This window comes from Vicugna pacos, unplaced genomic scaffold (genome assembly GCF_048564905.1).
Source record: "Vicugna pacos unplaced genomic scaffold, VicPac4 scaffold_19, whole genome shotgun sequence".
Lineage (NCBI taxonomy): Eukaryota > Metazoa > Chordata > Mammalia > Artiodactyla > Camelidae > Vicugna > Vicugna pacos.
Genome location: NW_027328740.1, coordinates 75,635,949 through 75,652,948, shown reverse-complemented (window position 1 = coordinate 75,652,948; position 17,000 = coordinate 75,635,949). Strand labels below are relative to the sequence as shown.

At 46.3% G+C, this 17,000-nt stretch overlaps 1 protein-coding gene across 1 annotated transcript in view; it reads left to right on the top strand.

Annotated features, from left to right (window-relative positions):
• Window positions 1–17,000, top strand: part of LOC140693568 (trafficking protein particle complex subunit 9-like) — a 96,239-nt gene that overhangs the window by 55,286 nt on the left and 23,953 nt on the right. Inside the window, exon 7 of the mRNA XM_072957356.1 lies at window positions 5,047–5,618. Coding sequence (XP_072813457.1) covers window positions 5,047–5,371 — 325 coding nt within the window. The 3' untranslated portion in view covers window positions 5,372–5,618. The remainder of the gene's footprint in view (window positions 1–5,046; window positions 5,619–17,000) is intronic.

The following is a 17,000-nucleotide window of genomic DNA, read 5'->3' as shown; positions in this document are numbered from 1 at the left end:
AGGGTTGGATCACGGTGGTAAAATTGAGCTGCGGGGCTTGAAGGGTAACAGAAGGGTACAGAGGCAGGTCTGCCGCCTAGGGGTGCCCCAGAGGTAAAGCTTTTTTTCTCCAACTCCTCTAAGACCCTCCCTTCTCCAGATCCCTTCCTTCTCTCTGCTCATCCTGTCCATCTGTATCCCTCCAATTTTCCCGTCCTCTCCACCCGCTCCCATCTTCTCCCTCCCTCGCTGTCCCACCTTCTCTCACAGAACCCAGAGAGGATCGCTGGCCCTCCTGCGCATGCGCAGTCAGTGCCAAGTGGTCCGCTGGTTGGGAGCTCCATATCCGAGCCGGGGATCGGGCCCAAAGGCTTCTCAACTACGTCGCCCGGTAGGCCTTTGGTTCCTGCCTGGGGTCGGGGCCTCTGACTGTGGAAGTGCAAGGTGGGGGGCTCCTGGGAAAGGGGTCAGGCGGCTGCGGGAGGGCGGTCCGCCTGTCACAGACCCCAAGGGCGCTAGTCAGCCCGTGTTCAGATGAATTGCTCAGGCCAGACCCCTCTGCCAGCGCCACCTGCCCCGGCGTCCCGGCCACAGTGTCCAGGGCCTGGTGTGCACCTGCCATCTCTCACCCAGCCGGGATCCCCTCAGTCCGCGGCTGGCGTCCCCTTCCCCTCTCCCTCCCGCTAGTCCTCTCCTCCCGGGCTTGCTCTTCTCGTCCGGCGGCCCGTCCCCGCCCCTGGGCGGGCTGTGTCCCGGGCGGGCGGGGTCTGCGGACCCGGACGGGGGCGGGCGCCTGGGACTGTGGCTGGGGCTGTCCTCCGAGCGAGGCTGCAGCCCGCGTCCCCCTCCCCGCTTTCCCTGCCCCGCGACCCCGGGGCTGCCCTGCTCTCCCTTTCCCGCTCCCTGAGGACCAGCTCTGTGGCGTGGGCGCTGCTACCTGGGCTGAAAGCCTCCGGCTCTAACGCCCAGCTTCTCCTGGTGGAGTCGGGATAAGGGAGCGTCACTGCTAAGCGAGGTTCTGTCTCCCCCCTCCATGTTTCTGCCTCAGGTAAGTACCTTGAACACTTTCAGGTGTTATGATGGCGGTGCTTGTTGATGTCACGTGTTTTTATAGTGAGAGGGATTGCAGTGGTGAAAGCAGGGCTTGGTTCTGTTAAAAATGTGCTGAAGGCATGAGGCTGTGACATCCTCCTTCCTTCCCTCTCCCAGGGTGAAAGGAGTGATCCTCGATTTTCAAAAGATAGTTACAGTCCCTAACTAGCCCAGCCCAGCTATTGTGTGTTAACAGGAACAGCACCACCAGAGGCCTTGGAGACCCAGGGATATTGCAGCCCTAAAGTGCTCCTGGCATAGTTTGGCTTGTTTAGGTTTTTTGTTTTTCTTAAATTGTGGGACAGACTAGTGTATAAACTGAAAAATAATTGTCAAGAAATAATTTTCATAGGACAGTTTTATTGTGATATAGTTCACACACCATGAATTCCATCCATTTAAATGGTACAATTCAGCAGCTTTTTGCATATTCACAGTGGTGCATGCATTATTATTCCAGAACGTTTTCATCACTTCAGAAAGAGCAGTGGAAATGAATGACCTATCCACCCCTCCCAAGTGGTGGTTCTAAAGAAATTTCTTGGCTATTCCTGACCATAAATTAACTTGTTATATTCCAAGAAAAATCTGGTAGGAATTCTAACCAGAATTGAAATGAATCTGTCTATCAAAACAGGAAGAATTTATACCTTTATGGCATAAACTTCTTCTACCCATGAATATATCTGGGACCCTATCTTTTCATCTGACCAGAGCCTGGCCCATGTGAAGTTCTCACTACTTTTTGGGCTTGTGAATGATGAGATTCTATACATCGTTAGTTGCAACTGTAGCCTTTCACAGAAGAGAAAAGTAACCTCAGTGAAGCAAGTGACTCTCTGATGGTCAGAAAGAGTGACAGCCAGTGCTGGAGTGATCCAGTGGACTTGGTGTTTGCAGCTAGATTTCTCGACCACCTACAGTTAAGGGGATTAGAGAGTTCTTTTATTTTTTCTTAATGGCGTTGCATTTATTTTTACTTATTTTTTAAAATTATTTTTTATTTAAGTGTAGTCAATTTACAATGTTATTTTCAAGTGTGCAGCAGAGATTCAGTTATAAACATATGCATATGTATATATATATATGTTTTAGATTGTTTTTAGTATAAATCACTACAAGAAATTGAATATAGTTCCCTGTGTTATATAGCAGGTCCTTGTCACTTATTTTATATTTACTAATTTGTATCTGTTAATCCCCCCTTTCCTGCCTGCTAAACACAGTTTGCATTCTATGTCCATGTGTCCATTACAAGGAGCACCGTTTTTCCTAGTAATATATGCTCTTTTGCTGCTTTCAGTTTCAGTAATTCCATCTTATCTGTGGGCGCTTTTCTTCTGGTGGCCTTAATGTGGTTTGCACACGTGGTAATAGAGATCTGTATTTGGGAGAACCCCAGGCCTCGTGTAGTCCCTGGTACAGAGTGCCCACTGAATTGATGCTTGAACTGGGAAAAAAGCACAGTAAATGTTGGAATTTCCACTATGGTTGAGAATTCTATAACCTCTTTTGACAAACTTAATATTGGCTGCACCCATTCTGGGTAATTTGGTGGAAATTCATGTTATGGTGGTGAAGAGACGGGGCCTTGTATGCTTCTTCTCTTTCTGTTTTCTAACACTCATTCTCCTGGGCCTTCCAGATCCTCCCCTAGAAGTGCCAGGTCTGGCTTGGTGCTGCACTGAGGCAATATTTGTTAATAACGCCCTTTCCTCATCTCTTCTGAGCCTCCGGTTTTTTCTCTGCACAATGAGGGCTTAGACTAGATAACTACTTTTCAGTTTCTTTTAAAGCCATGTTTCCTTTGAGAAACAGAAAATGCAAATCTCTCCTCTCAAACCAACCCTTTAGATTTTGAAAAGTCCTCCAAGGAGTGACATAGCTCTTTGTGGAAAATGAATGTGATTGTGATTCCAGGTGACACAGAAAAGACTCTTCAGAGATTGATTGCAGGGAGAGGGCAGGAAAGGGGCAGTATGTCACACTTTCTAGTGTGAGCACTGGAGCAGGGGCTTGGATTTAAATACGGTGTCTGACGTGGCCTCTCTCTAATCTTGTAGAATGTGATAAACTTCTCTACCTCAGTTTCTTGATGTGTCAAGTTGGGGTGATAATATTTTAAGGCTTTTGTGAAACATTATGCACATAAGCCATTTGTGTATGGGTAGAAACAAGACCTGCTAGGGATTCAGGGATTTGTTTAAAAAAAAAATCTTGTCCATAGCACTCTGTCTGTGTGTATTTAGTAGTTCCTGAAGGGTGAGGGTGAGTCTAAAGTCCATCGTGGGACAGGTGGCCCATGGTTCTCTGTGCCCCTGAATGCCCCCTCCTCCCCAGTCCTCTTCCTCAGTCCAGGATGAAGTTCCCTAGTAGATTTACTCAGAGGTCTTGTGAAAATGGCTATTCATTTTATTGTTTCACCAAGAAGGGCTGCCATCATGATCTCTGTGGTCAGGTTTTGAAGGGCTGCCATCATGATATCTGGTAAGAATTCTATGGAATTGGGTGTTTCTATTTAATGAAAAGAAAAAAATTACAAATAGAAAATTAGAACAAGGATGGTCACATGGGCTCTTGGAAGTGGACACCATTAGAAGTTGGAGGGACTAGTGGGCTCAGTGGGAATGTTAACTGAGTGTATCTCATGGGCTGGGCATTGTCCTATTTGTACTGTGTGTTCCTTATTTGAGACAGTGAGCTCACCTAACCTCGAAAACCTCTTTAAAAAATTAGACTTTTTATTTTGAGATGTAATGTAGATTCCCATGTGGTAGTAAGAGATAATATGGAGAGAGCCTATGGACTCTTTTCCCAGTTTTCCTTAATGGTTCCATCTTGCAATATTGGGGTACAATTCATTACTGACTCACTAACAATTTGAGGTTTGTGTTATTGCCCTCATTTCTATCCACGATTAAATTGGGGCTTAGAGAAGCACACAGGCCTGCCCAGGTCACCCACATTGTTAGTGCAGAGTCTGGTGAACGTGGGCTTGGGATTCCCAGGAAGTATCATTATGATGGTCTTTGGCAGGGAGCAGCATTCACTTTGCTTGTTTATTCATTCATTCAAGAAACATTTATTGAGTAAATTCTGTGGGTCAGATGCTTTCTTAGGGTTATCTGATTCTTCAGCAGTACTGAGAACCAGGAAATATTTATATTTTTTAAACTGAGAAAATTAGCTCTGAGAGGTTATAACTCCCCCAAAGGAAGAATAGCTCATAAAGGGGGGATAGTACAATTGTACAGTCACCACTTTTTATGCAGGTGGTACCCTAGGCATTTTACATTTGCAAACATCCGTAATCCAGATATATTCTTGCAAGGCATGGATTTTTTTTAATTGATGTATAGTCAAGTTTACAATGTTGTGTCAATTGCAAGGTGTTTTTTGACTTTTGAATTAAAAAATACTTTTTCAGGAGGGAAATTAGGTGTATTTATTTGTTTGATTTTTTAAAATGAGGTACTGGGGTTTGAACCCAGGACCTCGTACATGCTAAGCATGTGCTCCACCAATGAACAGTACCCTCTACCCCAAGGCAAGTTTTCTTATCCATTACTATGAAGCTAAGGGGTTCAAATAAATTGAATAGGAATCCAGATCTTTTGATCCTACTGTGGTCCTTCTCTTTATATTCTGCTGAAGGGGGTTGGGGAAGCATTTCCTTTGTTCATTTCTTTATTCAGCATTTTTGAGCAGTGACTTTGCATCAGGGCCTTGCTAGGTGCTTGGAAATAGAAAATAAGAAATGACCTTTCTCTGCAGAGGCAGGAAGCCTAGACCAAAAGCTGGGTAATGTGATCCGAGCTACAGTAGCCATGTGCAGACTATGAGGACAAACTGTACCCCCGGATTTGCTTTGGCTTCCCTTGCCTTCTGTCTGGTACACACCAGGTCACCGCAACCCAGATGGGCCCATAGCACACAGCAGAGAATGTACCTCGATCTCCTCTCCTGTCTCGGCAGGGCCTGCAACATGAGCATCCCTGACTACGTGCAGTGTGCTGAGGACCACCAGACTCTTCCCGTTGTAGTCCAAACCATGGAGATCATCTCAGAGGAGAATTTCTTTTGCATCTATCAGCTACTCACCTCGGTGAGCCATATCAGCCCATGTGGCTCCCAGTGGACACTCTGTATCCACTACAGGCACCGCTATGTGCCCGAGAATGGGTGGAGCGTCTTCCAGAAACACTGCAAGGTCGTGGGCCTTGTCACCATTACCGACTGTCTCTCTGCCAAGGCCTTGGAGAAGCTCCACGTGCAGAGGAGCTGTATGGCACCTCGATAATGACTCTCAGCTCTTTGTCTTTGTACTGCATGTGGAGGAAGTCGAGCAGCCGCGCACCGACGTTGCCTTCAAATTTAGAGGACTGCAGGGTGGTGGAGAAGAGGATCGAGGACTTCACTGAGTCACTCTTCATCTTGCTCAAGTCCAAGTGGCTGGATGGTGGCCCCAAGAATTCTGGGGACAAGATCCCCCTCCCCTGCATCCCGTTTGAGAAGGAGGACTTCATGGGACTGGACACAGACAGCAGGTAAGTTTACCTGGAGGCCAGTCCACCCTGGCTTTGTGCCGGATTGTTTCCCTACATCCAGAAAGGGATCAGCAAGGAAGAAGTCTGTCTTGTAGCCAAGGGGGGATGGAGATGCAGCCCGCCGGTTTACAGACATTTCAAAGTGAATCCGCCTTTGTTTCAGAGAGATCCTTTTAGGGTTAGTGTGGACACTTACTCCCGCTTTACAGCCATGACCATGGTGGGACCCCTGGGGTTGCTGTCCAATAAAGTAGCCAAAGCCACTGATGCTAGGAGCACTGGGGAGGAGGCTGGACTGAGCTGAGATGTGCTCTAGGTCAAATGCACATCAGACACTGAGGCTTGTCTAGTAAAAGTATATAAACTATCTCTTTACTTCCTATATTGATTACATGTCAAAATGATAGTATTTTACATACAGTAGATTAAGTAAGATCTGTTCTTAAAATCAGTTTCTAGTATTTGTTTTTTGTTTGTTGGTTTGTTTCTTTGTTTACCATTTTAAACGTGGCAAATGGGAAACGTTATTTACATGGCTCTCATTTCATTTCTGTTGGGCAGCCTGTCCTGGGACAGTCTCATCCCTTTGCTTATAGATGAGATGCTGAACCCCGAGAGGCGGAACGAGGAGCTGGTTGAGCTGGGGCTGGAGCCGGTGTCTCCTGCCTCCCAGGCCCAGCACCTATTCTGCTCAGGCCCTCTCTTCTTGCCCGACAGCCTCCATGCCAAGTTAGGACATCAGAAACACCGCCGGGGACTTCCGAATGAACTCCTTATGCAGGGAAAGGCGTATCACGGTGTATGGGACAGAGCAGGGAAATGTTCATTCTCACTTTTTCCCTGTGATTAAGTCAACGGCCCCACATTGCCTCGGAAGTACAGACGAGCTCTTCTGGGCTGCCTACCCCCCCAACTTCAGCTCTGTTTCCCGGTGTATCTGTTGTGCTGTCCCTCAGGCAGAAGAGGGTGAGATGCCTTTTCCGAGACGTGGAAACCTTTGCTGGGGAGAGTGAGGGAAGCTGTGTTCCCCCGGCCTACGGCCTCTGTCCTTGAGTCTGGAGAGGGCTCATGGTGGTCCCACAGGTGACCGTCGGAGAACCTGGCACATGTTTCTGGGCCCGCTGTGAAGGAAGTGCTCTGTGACTCTTGAACTTAGCTAAGATCAGATCCTACTCTCTGGTTGTTGGTAAGTTGGAGGAGAAGATGCTAGAGAATTGATAAAAAGAATGTCTAGACCAGCCCTGTGAGTGAGAAGCACAGGGGACACGAGTCCCACCTGCGAGAGATAATGTAGCGGGCTCTGGATGAATTTTCTGTTCCTCCCAGACATACCTCTATGACTTAAGGAAGGGGAGAGGCATGCTGTAGCCATGATCTGTACTTGTCCTCTCAGGGCCCTGTGATCTACATGCCCGCACTCCCCATCTGCTTCTTAAGATGAGCTGGCATGTATAGGAGCCTGGGCACTGCTGAGGGCATAGCTGCCAGCACCGTGCTACACCAAGTCTGGCTCCGTTCACCTCTCCTGTCAACACCTGCTGAGGCCCCAGGCATTAGTCAAGGTAGGTGCATCAGTGCAACATAATCAGGGACCACTTCTCCCCCTGGACAGACTGGTGAGTGAGCAGTGGAAGCCTGGAGCCCTGCCCCAGCCCCCACGCCACTGCCTCCTCTTTTGTCATAGGAGGCACTGGTGATATTTTTGCTCAACAAATGCTTGTCTCTGAGTCTGCAGCCCCACCAGAGAATGCCAGATTGTTTTTGTCTTTTGAAGTCTGCCCTTGGGACTTGGCGGAGTATCCGGATGTGTAATTAGCCCACAGTGGTTGACACTGTCCCCATTGTTTACCCAGAACCTCGTGTACCAGGCATGGCTCCCAGTATCGAAATACAGCAGCGCATTAAACCTCCCTCCTTTTGGGTCTGTCTGTTCTGGTACCATAAGGGCTCAGCCAGCTTCTGAACGTCAGTGAGATAACGCGGCCAGTGAGCTCGGGTCAAGCACATTCTCCTCCAGTCACTTTTACCCCATTGTTGCTTTTAGTATTCCACAGTCATTAATTATTTAAACAATTCTTTGGTACAGGAGCAGAGCCTAATTCTCTCCTGCTACTCTTGGTGGAAGTGAGTAAAACGGTCCAGACTGAAATGCGACCACAATTTGTAGCTCAAAAGCTGCCTTGAAGCTTGTAGGTGGAATTTTGGTTAGGGGCGCTGACCACGTTGGGGTCCCCCGGCAGCGCCGCTCCCCTTAGGTCCCTGCTTTCCCTGGAGCAGGGGGTGATGGTGGGTCTCACCATCCCCTCGTCCCTGGCCTCACACACTCACGTAAATTCTTGTACATGCTGTCAAAATCATTTTTGTTCTTGTGTGTTTCTAATTTTCTCTTGTTCCTCTTTTCCTTTTTCTTTATTCCTTTTTCATTTGTACTGCCCAGTGAGCATGTTGTTGCATCTGAAAATGTGGGCTGTGCACACCCTGCATTGGAAATAGCCAGATTGCCCTCCATACTGTCTCCATCGCTTTAAAAAGCAAAATCTTAATATCTGTCTTGATCCATGTATTATCCTAGTCATTTTGTATTTTCTAATGTTTTGGAATATTTGCTTTGTTAGCACATTACCCACTGGTGTTAGATACCTGTTAAAATCCTTGCTTTGAGGGACCTGTTTGGTCCTCCTTTTATTTGGTGACAAATGCGCCCTTATTAAATTTGTTTGATTGTTTTGAAGAAGTAAGATGCGAATTGATTTAGTCGGCTGCTCAGGGATTCTTTTCATGGAGTATTTAAACTTGTAAGGTGAAACTCTGCAGCATTTTGCTCGATTCCTGCTTTTACACAAACGTGCTCGGCACGCGGTTCCTGGCTGTCGCTGTGTGACGTGCGTGACGGCGCTTCCTGGCCGGCGGTCACTGGTGAGGAAGTGGCCGGCTCGGGGGTGACAGCTGCAGGGGACGCTGTTGGAGGAAGCGGTCACCGTTTGGTTCTTTAATTTTTTTTTTTTGCATTCAACTTCCCCGTTCCATTTACTTTACTTTGCCTTCATAAAGGGGCAGAATTGGGTCTAAAATCCATGACACTATTTGTTCCCTTTACGAGGCTGTTTTTTCTGGGTATCAGGACAACATGACCTTCTCCTAAGTAGCTGGCTCACCTGGATCTGTTGGACACAGGGACAGCTAAAAGGGCCGTAGCTTCCTCTCTGCTCCAGCCAGTGGGCATTCAGAGCTGGGTCTGTGGTTTGCCTCAGCAGCCGTGCAGACCTCCCTGCCCCGGCCTTTACTTTTAACCCATGTTGGCAGTAAAGAGTTGAATCCGTTTCTGTTGCAGCTGACATCCACCACTGACAGCCGTGTCGTTAGTTTGTGGTAGTCAGTCTCCAACACCCCAGACAACCGTGAAGGAAGATGATTTGGCCGACCTAGGACCCTGGATTCTCACCCTCACCATGGTTCATCTCACCCGGTGGAAGGGTTTGGCCACCACCATCATGCTGACCATGAGGCCTTGTTTCTCCTTTCATGCTCTGGTCCAAATGTGGACACTTCATTTTTCACTGAATCTGTCTCGCTTGAGACAGGCCAGAATATCTGAATGAGTCCATCACATTCTGGGTGGGGAACAGAACAGAAGTAAATGTCGCAAGTAGATGGAGTCTAGGCTGTGCGGGTTGGCAAATGCAGGCTGGGATCTGTGATGGCTGGGCTGTACACTGGACACAGGTCTTTCCCGTGGCTCCCGAGAGCCCAGGAGTTGGAGTGATAACAGCCTTGCGTGGGTTCCCCCATCCTCATCTGCTCACTGGCAAGTGTGTCTGCTAATTAGGAGCTCCCCCAGACCTCGGGCCCTTCAAAGCTCAGACCACGGGAAAATCTTGAGTCCCTTCTCCTGGGCCTCCTGTGTGAGAATCCAGTGCCTTCTGAGGTGACCAGCGGCAGGAGATGCCTCCCCCTCCAGGGAGCACCCTACGGCGGACTGTTAGTGAACCATGCTGTGAGCTTGTGTGTTTCCGGCCATGGTCCCTGCAAAACCACACTTGAGATCAGCTTATTGGCGAAAATAACAGGACTGATTCCATGGCAGGGCCGGGGGGAGGGAACAGTGGAAATTGAATGTGAGCTGAGACAACTAGGTGGGTGCTGAGGCTGTTACTAAAATGGGGAGTCTGGGAGGTACCTGCCAGGAATCGAATTCCAGAGTAAATGGTGGACATGAGGCATTTTTAAGATGCCATTTTTCATCCAAGTTAGGACTTCAAAGAGGCACTCGGCTCTATGAGACTGGGGCTCAGGTGAAGGAGCTGGACTAGAGATACAAGTTGGGAGTCGTCATTCTTAGCTGGTGTTCACAGCCTTGCATGTGAATTAGATCATCTCGAGAGCTGAAGACTGAGGCTGAGGGAGGGGAGGGCTGTGCCTCGGTTGGAGGTAAGCCCAGACCATGCAGCTTTGGTGTGTCAGCCAGCGGCGTTTATCATTTTCAGAGCAATCCCATTTATCCTTAAGGGGCCTGGGGGTCAGCAGGGCCAGCCAGAAAGAAATCCAAAGGGAGAGTCTTGGCCACGTGTGCGTCTTAGGAAGGTGCAGAGGCTGCAGGATACGGAAGGTTAGAATCCTCAGAAGCTGGAGTTGGAGTGGGGAGAAGGTATGCACAGTCACCTGTGAGGGAGGGAGGGAGGCCTAGGGAGTCCCCACCCTACTGGACTCGCTTTCCCATGAACAGGAGGCAGTCAGACAGAGGATCTGAGGTAAGAAGGATGGGCACTGGGAGGGGAGCCAACCTGGAGAATGGTGCTTGGAAAGTTCTGGAATAGTCTCCCTGAAAAATAGAGTTAAAAATACCCAGACTCTTAAGAATATTGTTAGTGACTTGGGAGGAGGCAGTTGTTTTTCTGGCCTCCTAAGTGTAAGTCATGTATCCAGGGATACACAGAAGATACGGGCAGTCTGTTCCGGGGACTTGATCCTTACCAGGGGGATCAGTGCAAGTTTAAAGGGGCAGAAGGGCAGCGGATCGAAACTAGCCAGGCCCCGTGTCAGGTAGCAGTAGGCCGCCCTACTTGCGTGTTTCATTCACATCCATGACTCCCAGGTGGGCGCTGACAGCCCCCTTTTGGGGATTGGGAAGCCTTCTCAGAGGGGTTAAGGAATTGGTTTTTTTAGCGGTTGATAAATACTGTAGCAGGATTCAAGCAGAGCCTTGTCAGACTTCAAGGGCATGTTCTCTCTACTGTTTCCAGTACTTCCCTGTTATACCTGGAATGGTGAAGTGGGTCAGATTTGGAGCCTTTCAGAAAAAGTATGATTTAAGTGCCTCAGGACTGTTTCACAAAGCTCAGCGTTCTTTGATGGTTCTGAAGCATGCAGTGCTTTTCGCCCCACAGAGGTAACGTCTAACTCCATTGTCGATGATGTGGTTGCAAATGATATACAGGTGTAAAACCACACTTCGCAGCTTCTAAAGGGAAACTCTCCAATTCTCCCTTGGTCGGCTTTCTTCCACGGGGTGTAACTGTGCTGCAGCATAGGCCTGAGCTTCCGTATGGAGTGAGGATTTAATATCCGAAGTTAGCATAAAATGGTCAGATGAAGAAAACCGACATTGACAATTTATTTTTGGGTTTCATTAGTCAAGATATACTATCAGTTAATGGCCCATATAGCAAATGAAATTCAGTATAGGACATTGCATTTCTTCCTTTCTATTCAGAGTTCTCTTACCGAATAAGGTTGCCTGCTTTGGAACATCAGTTTCACCACACGGCACCTATCAGTGTGTTGGTGTGATTGCATTTACAGAGTGAATGTAATCTGGGCTTCCTCAGCCCCAAACACTTCAGTGCAGAATCACGGGCTGTAGACGTCTGTTAGTCACGCAAATACTTCTAAAAATATATGATGCCAGAAAAGAAAGAAGAGAGAGAGAGAGAGATTGCCTTTATCAAAGTTCCTTTCAGTTCTAACTGCAAACTGTTGTTGAGCAGCTCTTGTTTCCTTTGGATATGAATATATACATTTCTTTGCATGTAACCTAGGTTTTGGACTAGAACACCAAGTTCTTGCTGTCCCCAAGCCACAAAAATAGTAGCCAAATTGCACACGTGTGAAATAGTTTATACTTTTTTCTGAGAAAGTATCCTTGAATTTGGGACTTGGACTGTGATTTCTGCTTTTTGCTTCCCTCAACCGTCTTGTAATCTCTCACTCCTTCCCACGTGGTTCCCAAGTGTTCGTGGTCTCAAAGGAGCGGGCAAACACCCAGTTGGTCACCATGTACTGCTGCTATAGATAGAGACCAGACAAGACCTAAAGGACATTATCGGAGAGGAATTCCTGGAAGAAATGGGCTCTACATTCAGTTGTGAGGACAGAGTAAGAGTCAGCCAGGAGAAGGAGTCAAGAATGTGTCTCAGATCGCAGGTGCAGCCCGGGCAGAGGCCTGGAGGCTTTTGGCGTGGGCACCCGGGGAGAGTGCCCTGTGCAGTCCAGGGTGGAGGGAGCCCCTGCTGGGGAGGACACTGGAGAGAGTCCGGGATGTAGGGCTTTGGAAGAAGTTGAGTTTTACTAGAACTGACACAGTAGGCAGTGAAGGGTGTCAACAGAAGTGACCCTCAGGAAAGGTACTTCTGGTTTTGCTTCTGATATTCTACAGACCGAAGGATCGGGACGGGCGAGAGCAGGTATGTCTGTCCCTTTGAGACCCAACCGGTCATTCATTTATACATTACACATGCACTTCTGTGAGTCTAGGGGAGAGAGCGTGTAGCCACTTTAGTAAGCAAAATGTATTTGATTCTTGAGAGCTTAGCATTGTCAGAAGTTGACTTAGCCTAGAATGTTCTAGGAAGAGAGGAACAAATTGTGGAGGTTGGAGGGAGGGAAGGCTTCCTTGGGAAACAGTCAAAATGAGACTGGAGCAAGTGGGAAGTAGGAGCAGGTCAGGGGCCCCTGTGGTCACTGGGGACCTGTGTACTTAGGTGAGGATGGGCGAGCAGGGTCTGGGGTGGGGCTAGAACTCTAACAGGGAGCCTCTAAAGGGTTTGAAGTGGGGGGTTGATGTAATCAAATTTGTGATTTGGGAAGGCTGCCGTGGCTCTCTGTGTTTGTATAGCGGGGAAGAGGGGGTGGGTGCCACCAACTGGGGGATCATTAGAAGACCATTCACAGGCTGGGATATGGGCATCGGGGCTACTTGGGGATGGCAGGGGCAGTGTGGATGCCGGCTTTCCTTATTGGGGGACTTGTTAGCGGGCCGACCTAGAGGCATTTTGTGGCTGGAAGAAAACTGATGGAGGCCGCCAGGTGGATTTTCCTCTTCTCTCCTTCCCTGCCTAGTGTGATGATCTTAGCTCAGCCAACATTTGGAAAAAAAGAGCTAATTTCCAGGGTTGCCCAGGACTTTGTAGAGCTCCTTCGAGTGAGATCTGATCGGATTTAGGTTTGTGTTCAGATCTGGATGTTCACTTAGCTAGAAACGTCCTGTCATTTCGATTTCCATAGGGGTTTTTTACTTCATAAAGATTGCTTTCTTGGTGAGAGGAAATTTAATACAGCTGTTGTCTTTTTCAAAAAAATCATATCATTTAAGAACTTTAATATTCAAAAGAATAGAAATATATAAAATATTTAAGGAAGTCTTTGGTGTAGTTTCTTTGCTTTCTGAGCTAATGTGGAGTTAGAGCCTTTGCATTACTTCATAGCACATCCTTGTCAGTATTTAAAGAGCTGATAGTGGGCGCCCCAGGCCCCACCTCTCAAAGAATCGTTAAAGTTTTCTCTGAAATAGTGAGGTCATAAAGGTCTTGTTTTCAGAAATCAAACGGTTTATAATACGCAGCATAGCCACATTTATAAAATAATAATTAGTTCAAAATTAAGAAAGTGGAGGATAATTGATTTTTTAAAGCCTATACATAAACTTTCTTGTGCTAATGTTGCAAGTGGAAATTTTGAAAAGAAAAATCCTACTGCAATATCATCTACATGGAATACATATATGAGTTTTACGCTTGAAAAGTAACTGCGCAGTGGTTTTCAAAGTCAGGAGCATTCCAGCTCAGATACTGGCAGTGATGGTTGCTGGTTTTCAATGAAAGAGCCTAAATTTGCCTTCTTAGCTTTTTTATTTTTGTATTGAGAGGGTTGATTAGTGCTTTGCGAGCATGATTTTGGGGCAAATTGAGGGCAGATGTCGTGTAAAAACAGTGAGATATTTCCATGCATTTTATTTTCTGGACATCACCAGGGCACATGTGGGGTTTGTGCCTGCAGGCTGGAATGCTGCAGGACTCCCTAATCCATCACCATTATGTCCTGGAGCTGCTCAGGTCATTGAATGCTTTTCTGTTGCTTGGAGGAAAGGTGGTCTGATGGAGATGATCAGATGTGCAGTTAAAGTGCTATTACTTGAAATAAGAGTAACCTAGAAACATTGCTCTAACAATACAGGATGAGGGAGGAGAATTGTCTGAGCTACTTGCAGTGGGGAGTCTTCTCATGTTTCTCCCACACCGTGACTCCTGCCAATATCCGCCACAGTCCTGCACGGTAGTCCTGCCGAAGCAAGCAAGCACTTTGCTCAGAAACGCACTGAATTTCCTTGTGCCTCTGTTTGTTGGCTTTTTTTTGAAAGCACATTTTGCCCTTTGCTTAAATGCCATCCATGCTAGTCAACTCTTACACTCAGTTTTCTGGAACTCGTCCATACATAGCTGCTGAATGGATGAACAGAATGTAGTATCTCCATGTAGTGGAAGATTATTCACACGTAAGAGTGAATAAAAAAGAAAAAAAAAAGAGGAAAATGAAAAAGGCCACCTGTTTTTGGAAGTCCACCCTGACTGTTCAACCCACACTTTTCCCTTTGAAACCCAATCACTTATGCTCCACTCTACTCTTTTTGATAGTGCTTACCACCTTCTAATAATCTTTAACGTTTTCAAAAAAAAAAAAAAGAAAGAGGTGCTGATACCACTTCAAAATATACAAGCCTTGATAACAGCTTGTTAATTGAAAGGAAGCAGACACAAACGGTCAAATATTGTTGATTTCAGTGATCTGAAATGCCCAGAAAAGGCACATGCAGAGGCAGAGAGCAGGTGATGGCTGGAAGGGGCTGGTTGGAGGGGGATTAGGGAGTGACTGCTAGTGATAGGCGGATTCTTTAGGGGTGATGAAGTGTTCTGGAAATAGAAGGTGATGGGTGCTACACAACCTTGAGTTTGCAGAAGACTGCTGAGCGCTGTGTCTGGGAGTGCCTGTTGTTGGGGCATCTTTATTTTGTTCTCATCCTGCAATGTGAAGAGCCATCTTCTGCTGTGGCTGTTCTACTCCTGTGAGTGGTGAGGGTCAGAGACTTTGCAGAGTCATGTTTCTTTTTTCCCCCTGGGTGAGTGTAGGCAAAAAAAGATTTAAGCCTAAGAAAGTGCTCCATCTGCAGAAATGTCTTTTTGTTTTGCATGGTGTAAAAACCTTGAGAGCTTTTAATCGTTGAGGCCAGTGTGTGGGAGGAAATAGCCCGTGAAGCCTGTTTGAGCCTGGGAAGCACCGTGCATCTCTCCCAGACACGGGTGGGGATTTCACCCCCGTTCAGGCAGTGAAGGGCCCAGACCCGTGAGCAGACTTGACAATCGTGAATATTTACGTGTATCCGCTGCTTCATCTTGGATATTAATTTCAAGCTGAGTCAGTTTGTGGCGGCAGCCTCATCCTACATCAGGAATTTATACTATCTGCTCTTTGAGGTGAAGACCTGACAGACTTGATTATTTAACATTCTGCCTTGAATTGATATCTCAGATTCCTTTGTCAAAAGCAAACAGCAGAAATACAGAATTCCTTTAATGCCAATGTGACCTGGAACGAGTTTAGTCTCTGTGCCTCAGTGGCCTTATCTGTGAGTGGGAAAGATGATAACAGTGCTTCCCTCAGAGGAGCTGGTGAGGGGAGAGTCAGAAGCACAAATGGAGGACTTACAAAAGATGCTCTTGAATGACCGAATTTAGTGCTCTCAGCCTGGTGAGGCCTGAGGGGCAGAGATGTCAGAACAGAGCAGTCCTAGCCGGAGCTCGATCCGTGATGGAAGCTGTTATGATCAGTATCACCACTGTGCATTATCAGGTAATTTTAAGACTTGGTAATATGAATTCTTGAATAATGTTAAAGGACTAGACATCTCAGATCCAGTTTACATAGTCCTCAAGATTTCTTCTGAGAAATGGATGGTTTCTTCCCCATCTTAAATCTGAGATGAGTCTCTAAAAAATTCTGTATTCCTCCATCTTTTTGCTTTAATTTTCCATTTCCTAAAAAACCATGTTTTTAAATGGAGTTAATGGGGACTGAACTGAGTGCCTCATGCATGTTAAGCACTTACTCTCCCAAATGAGGTATAATCTCCTCCGTGATTTTTGTTGAAATTTACTTTCTTAGTTTACAGAGGTAAGAGGCCTCTAATTCTTTTTCTGGAGACTTGTCCATGAACCTGTAAATCTATAATTAATGGACAAAATTTGGTTTATTAAAAAATCATTAGAATATTCTGCAATTCATCCAAAAAGAAATGCTCATTGACTTAAAATGTTTCTCCTTTAAGGGGATTTCTCCTGTTTGGTCTAGCTTAATTTGTTAACAGCCATCCTCATCATCATAATGACCAAACTCACTGTGAGTGGACACCTACCTAAGGCTAAAATGTTTTCCTCATGTTTTAATTCATAGCAGGTGTTTGATTGTAGGTATCAGTGTCTCCTTTTTTGCAGCTGAGGGATTGAGAGATGGAGCAGCTTGTCCCAATTACACGCAGCAGGCTGTGGCTAGCTCGGTGCTGGAACCCAGGCTGCACAGAATGCATTCTTAATTGCTCCTCTTATCAGCCTCCCGTTAAGTGGTTACCCGAACACCTGTGACTCCATAAACGGCCGAGTTTAGTGACCTCAGACTGATGAGGCCTTGAAAGGAGAGACACCATTGAGAAGTTGAGACAGAGTGGCAGAAATTAAAATTGTTCATTTTCACAAATTTTTAATTCTCAGGTAATTACATAAAAAGTTATTTTTTTTATTTTAGTGCTCTGTAAGCACTAAAAACAAAACATTAAAAATAATTATAGTGCAAAAGAGAAGTGAGCTCTTAAAGTCCAACCACTGCTAATGATGTTGCTTGTTTTTCTCTTGTGGCCCTTTTTGACAGAAATGCTTACAAAGACTGAATTGGTTTTATGTAGTTTTAATATGGAAGAAAAGATTGTCAGTGAATATTGTAAGAAAAGTCTTTACTCTTTTCTTTCCTGTTGATGAATATGTACTTTATTTTCATGGCTTAAGTACATTTCCTCATTTGTGAAATTTGAGTAATATCGTTTAATTTGTCTGACTGTGAGAG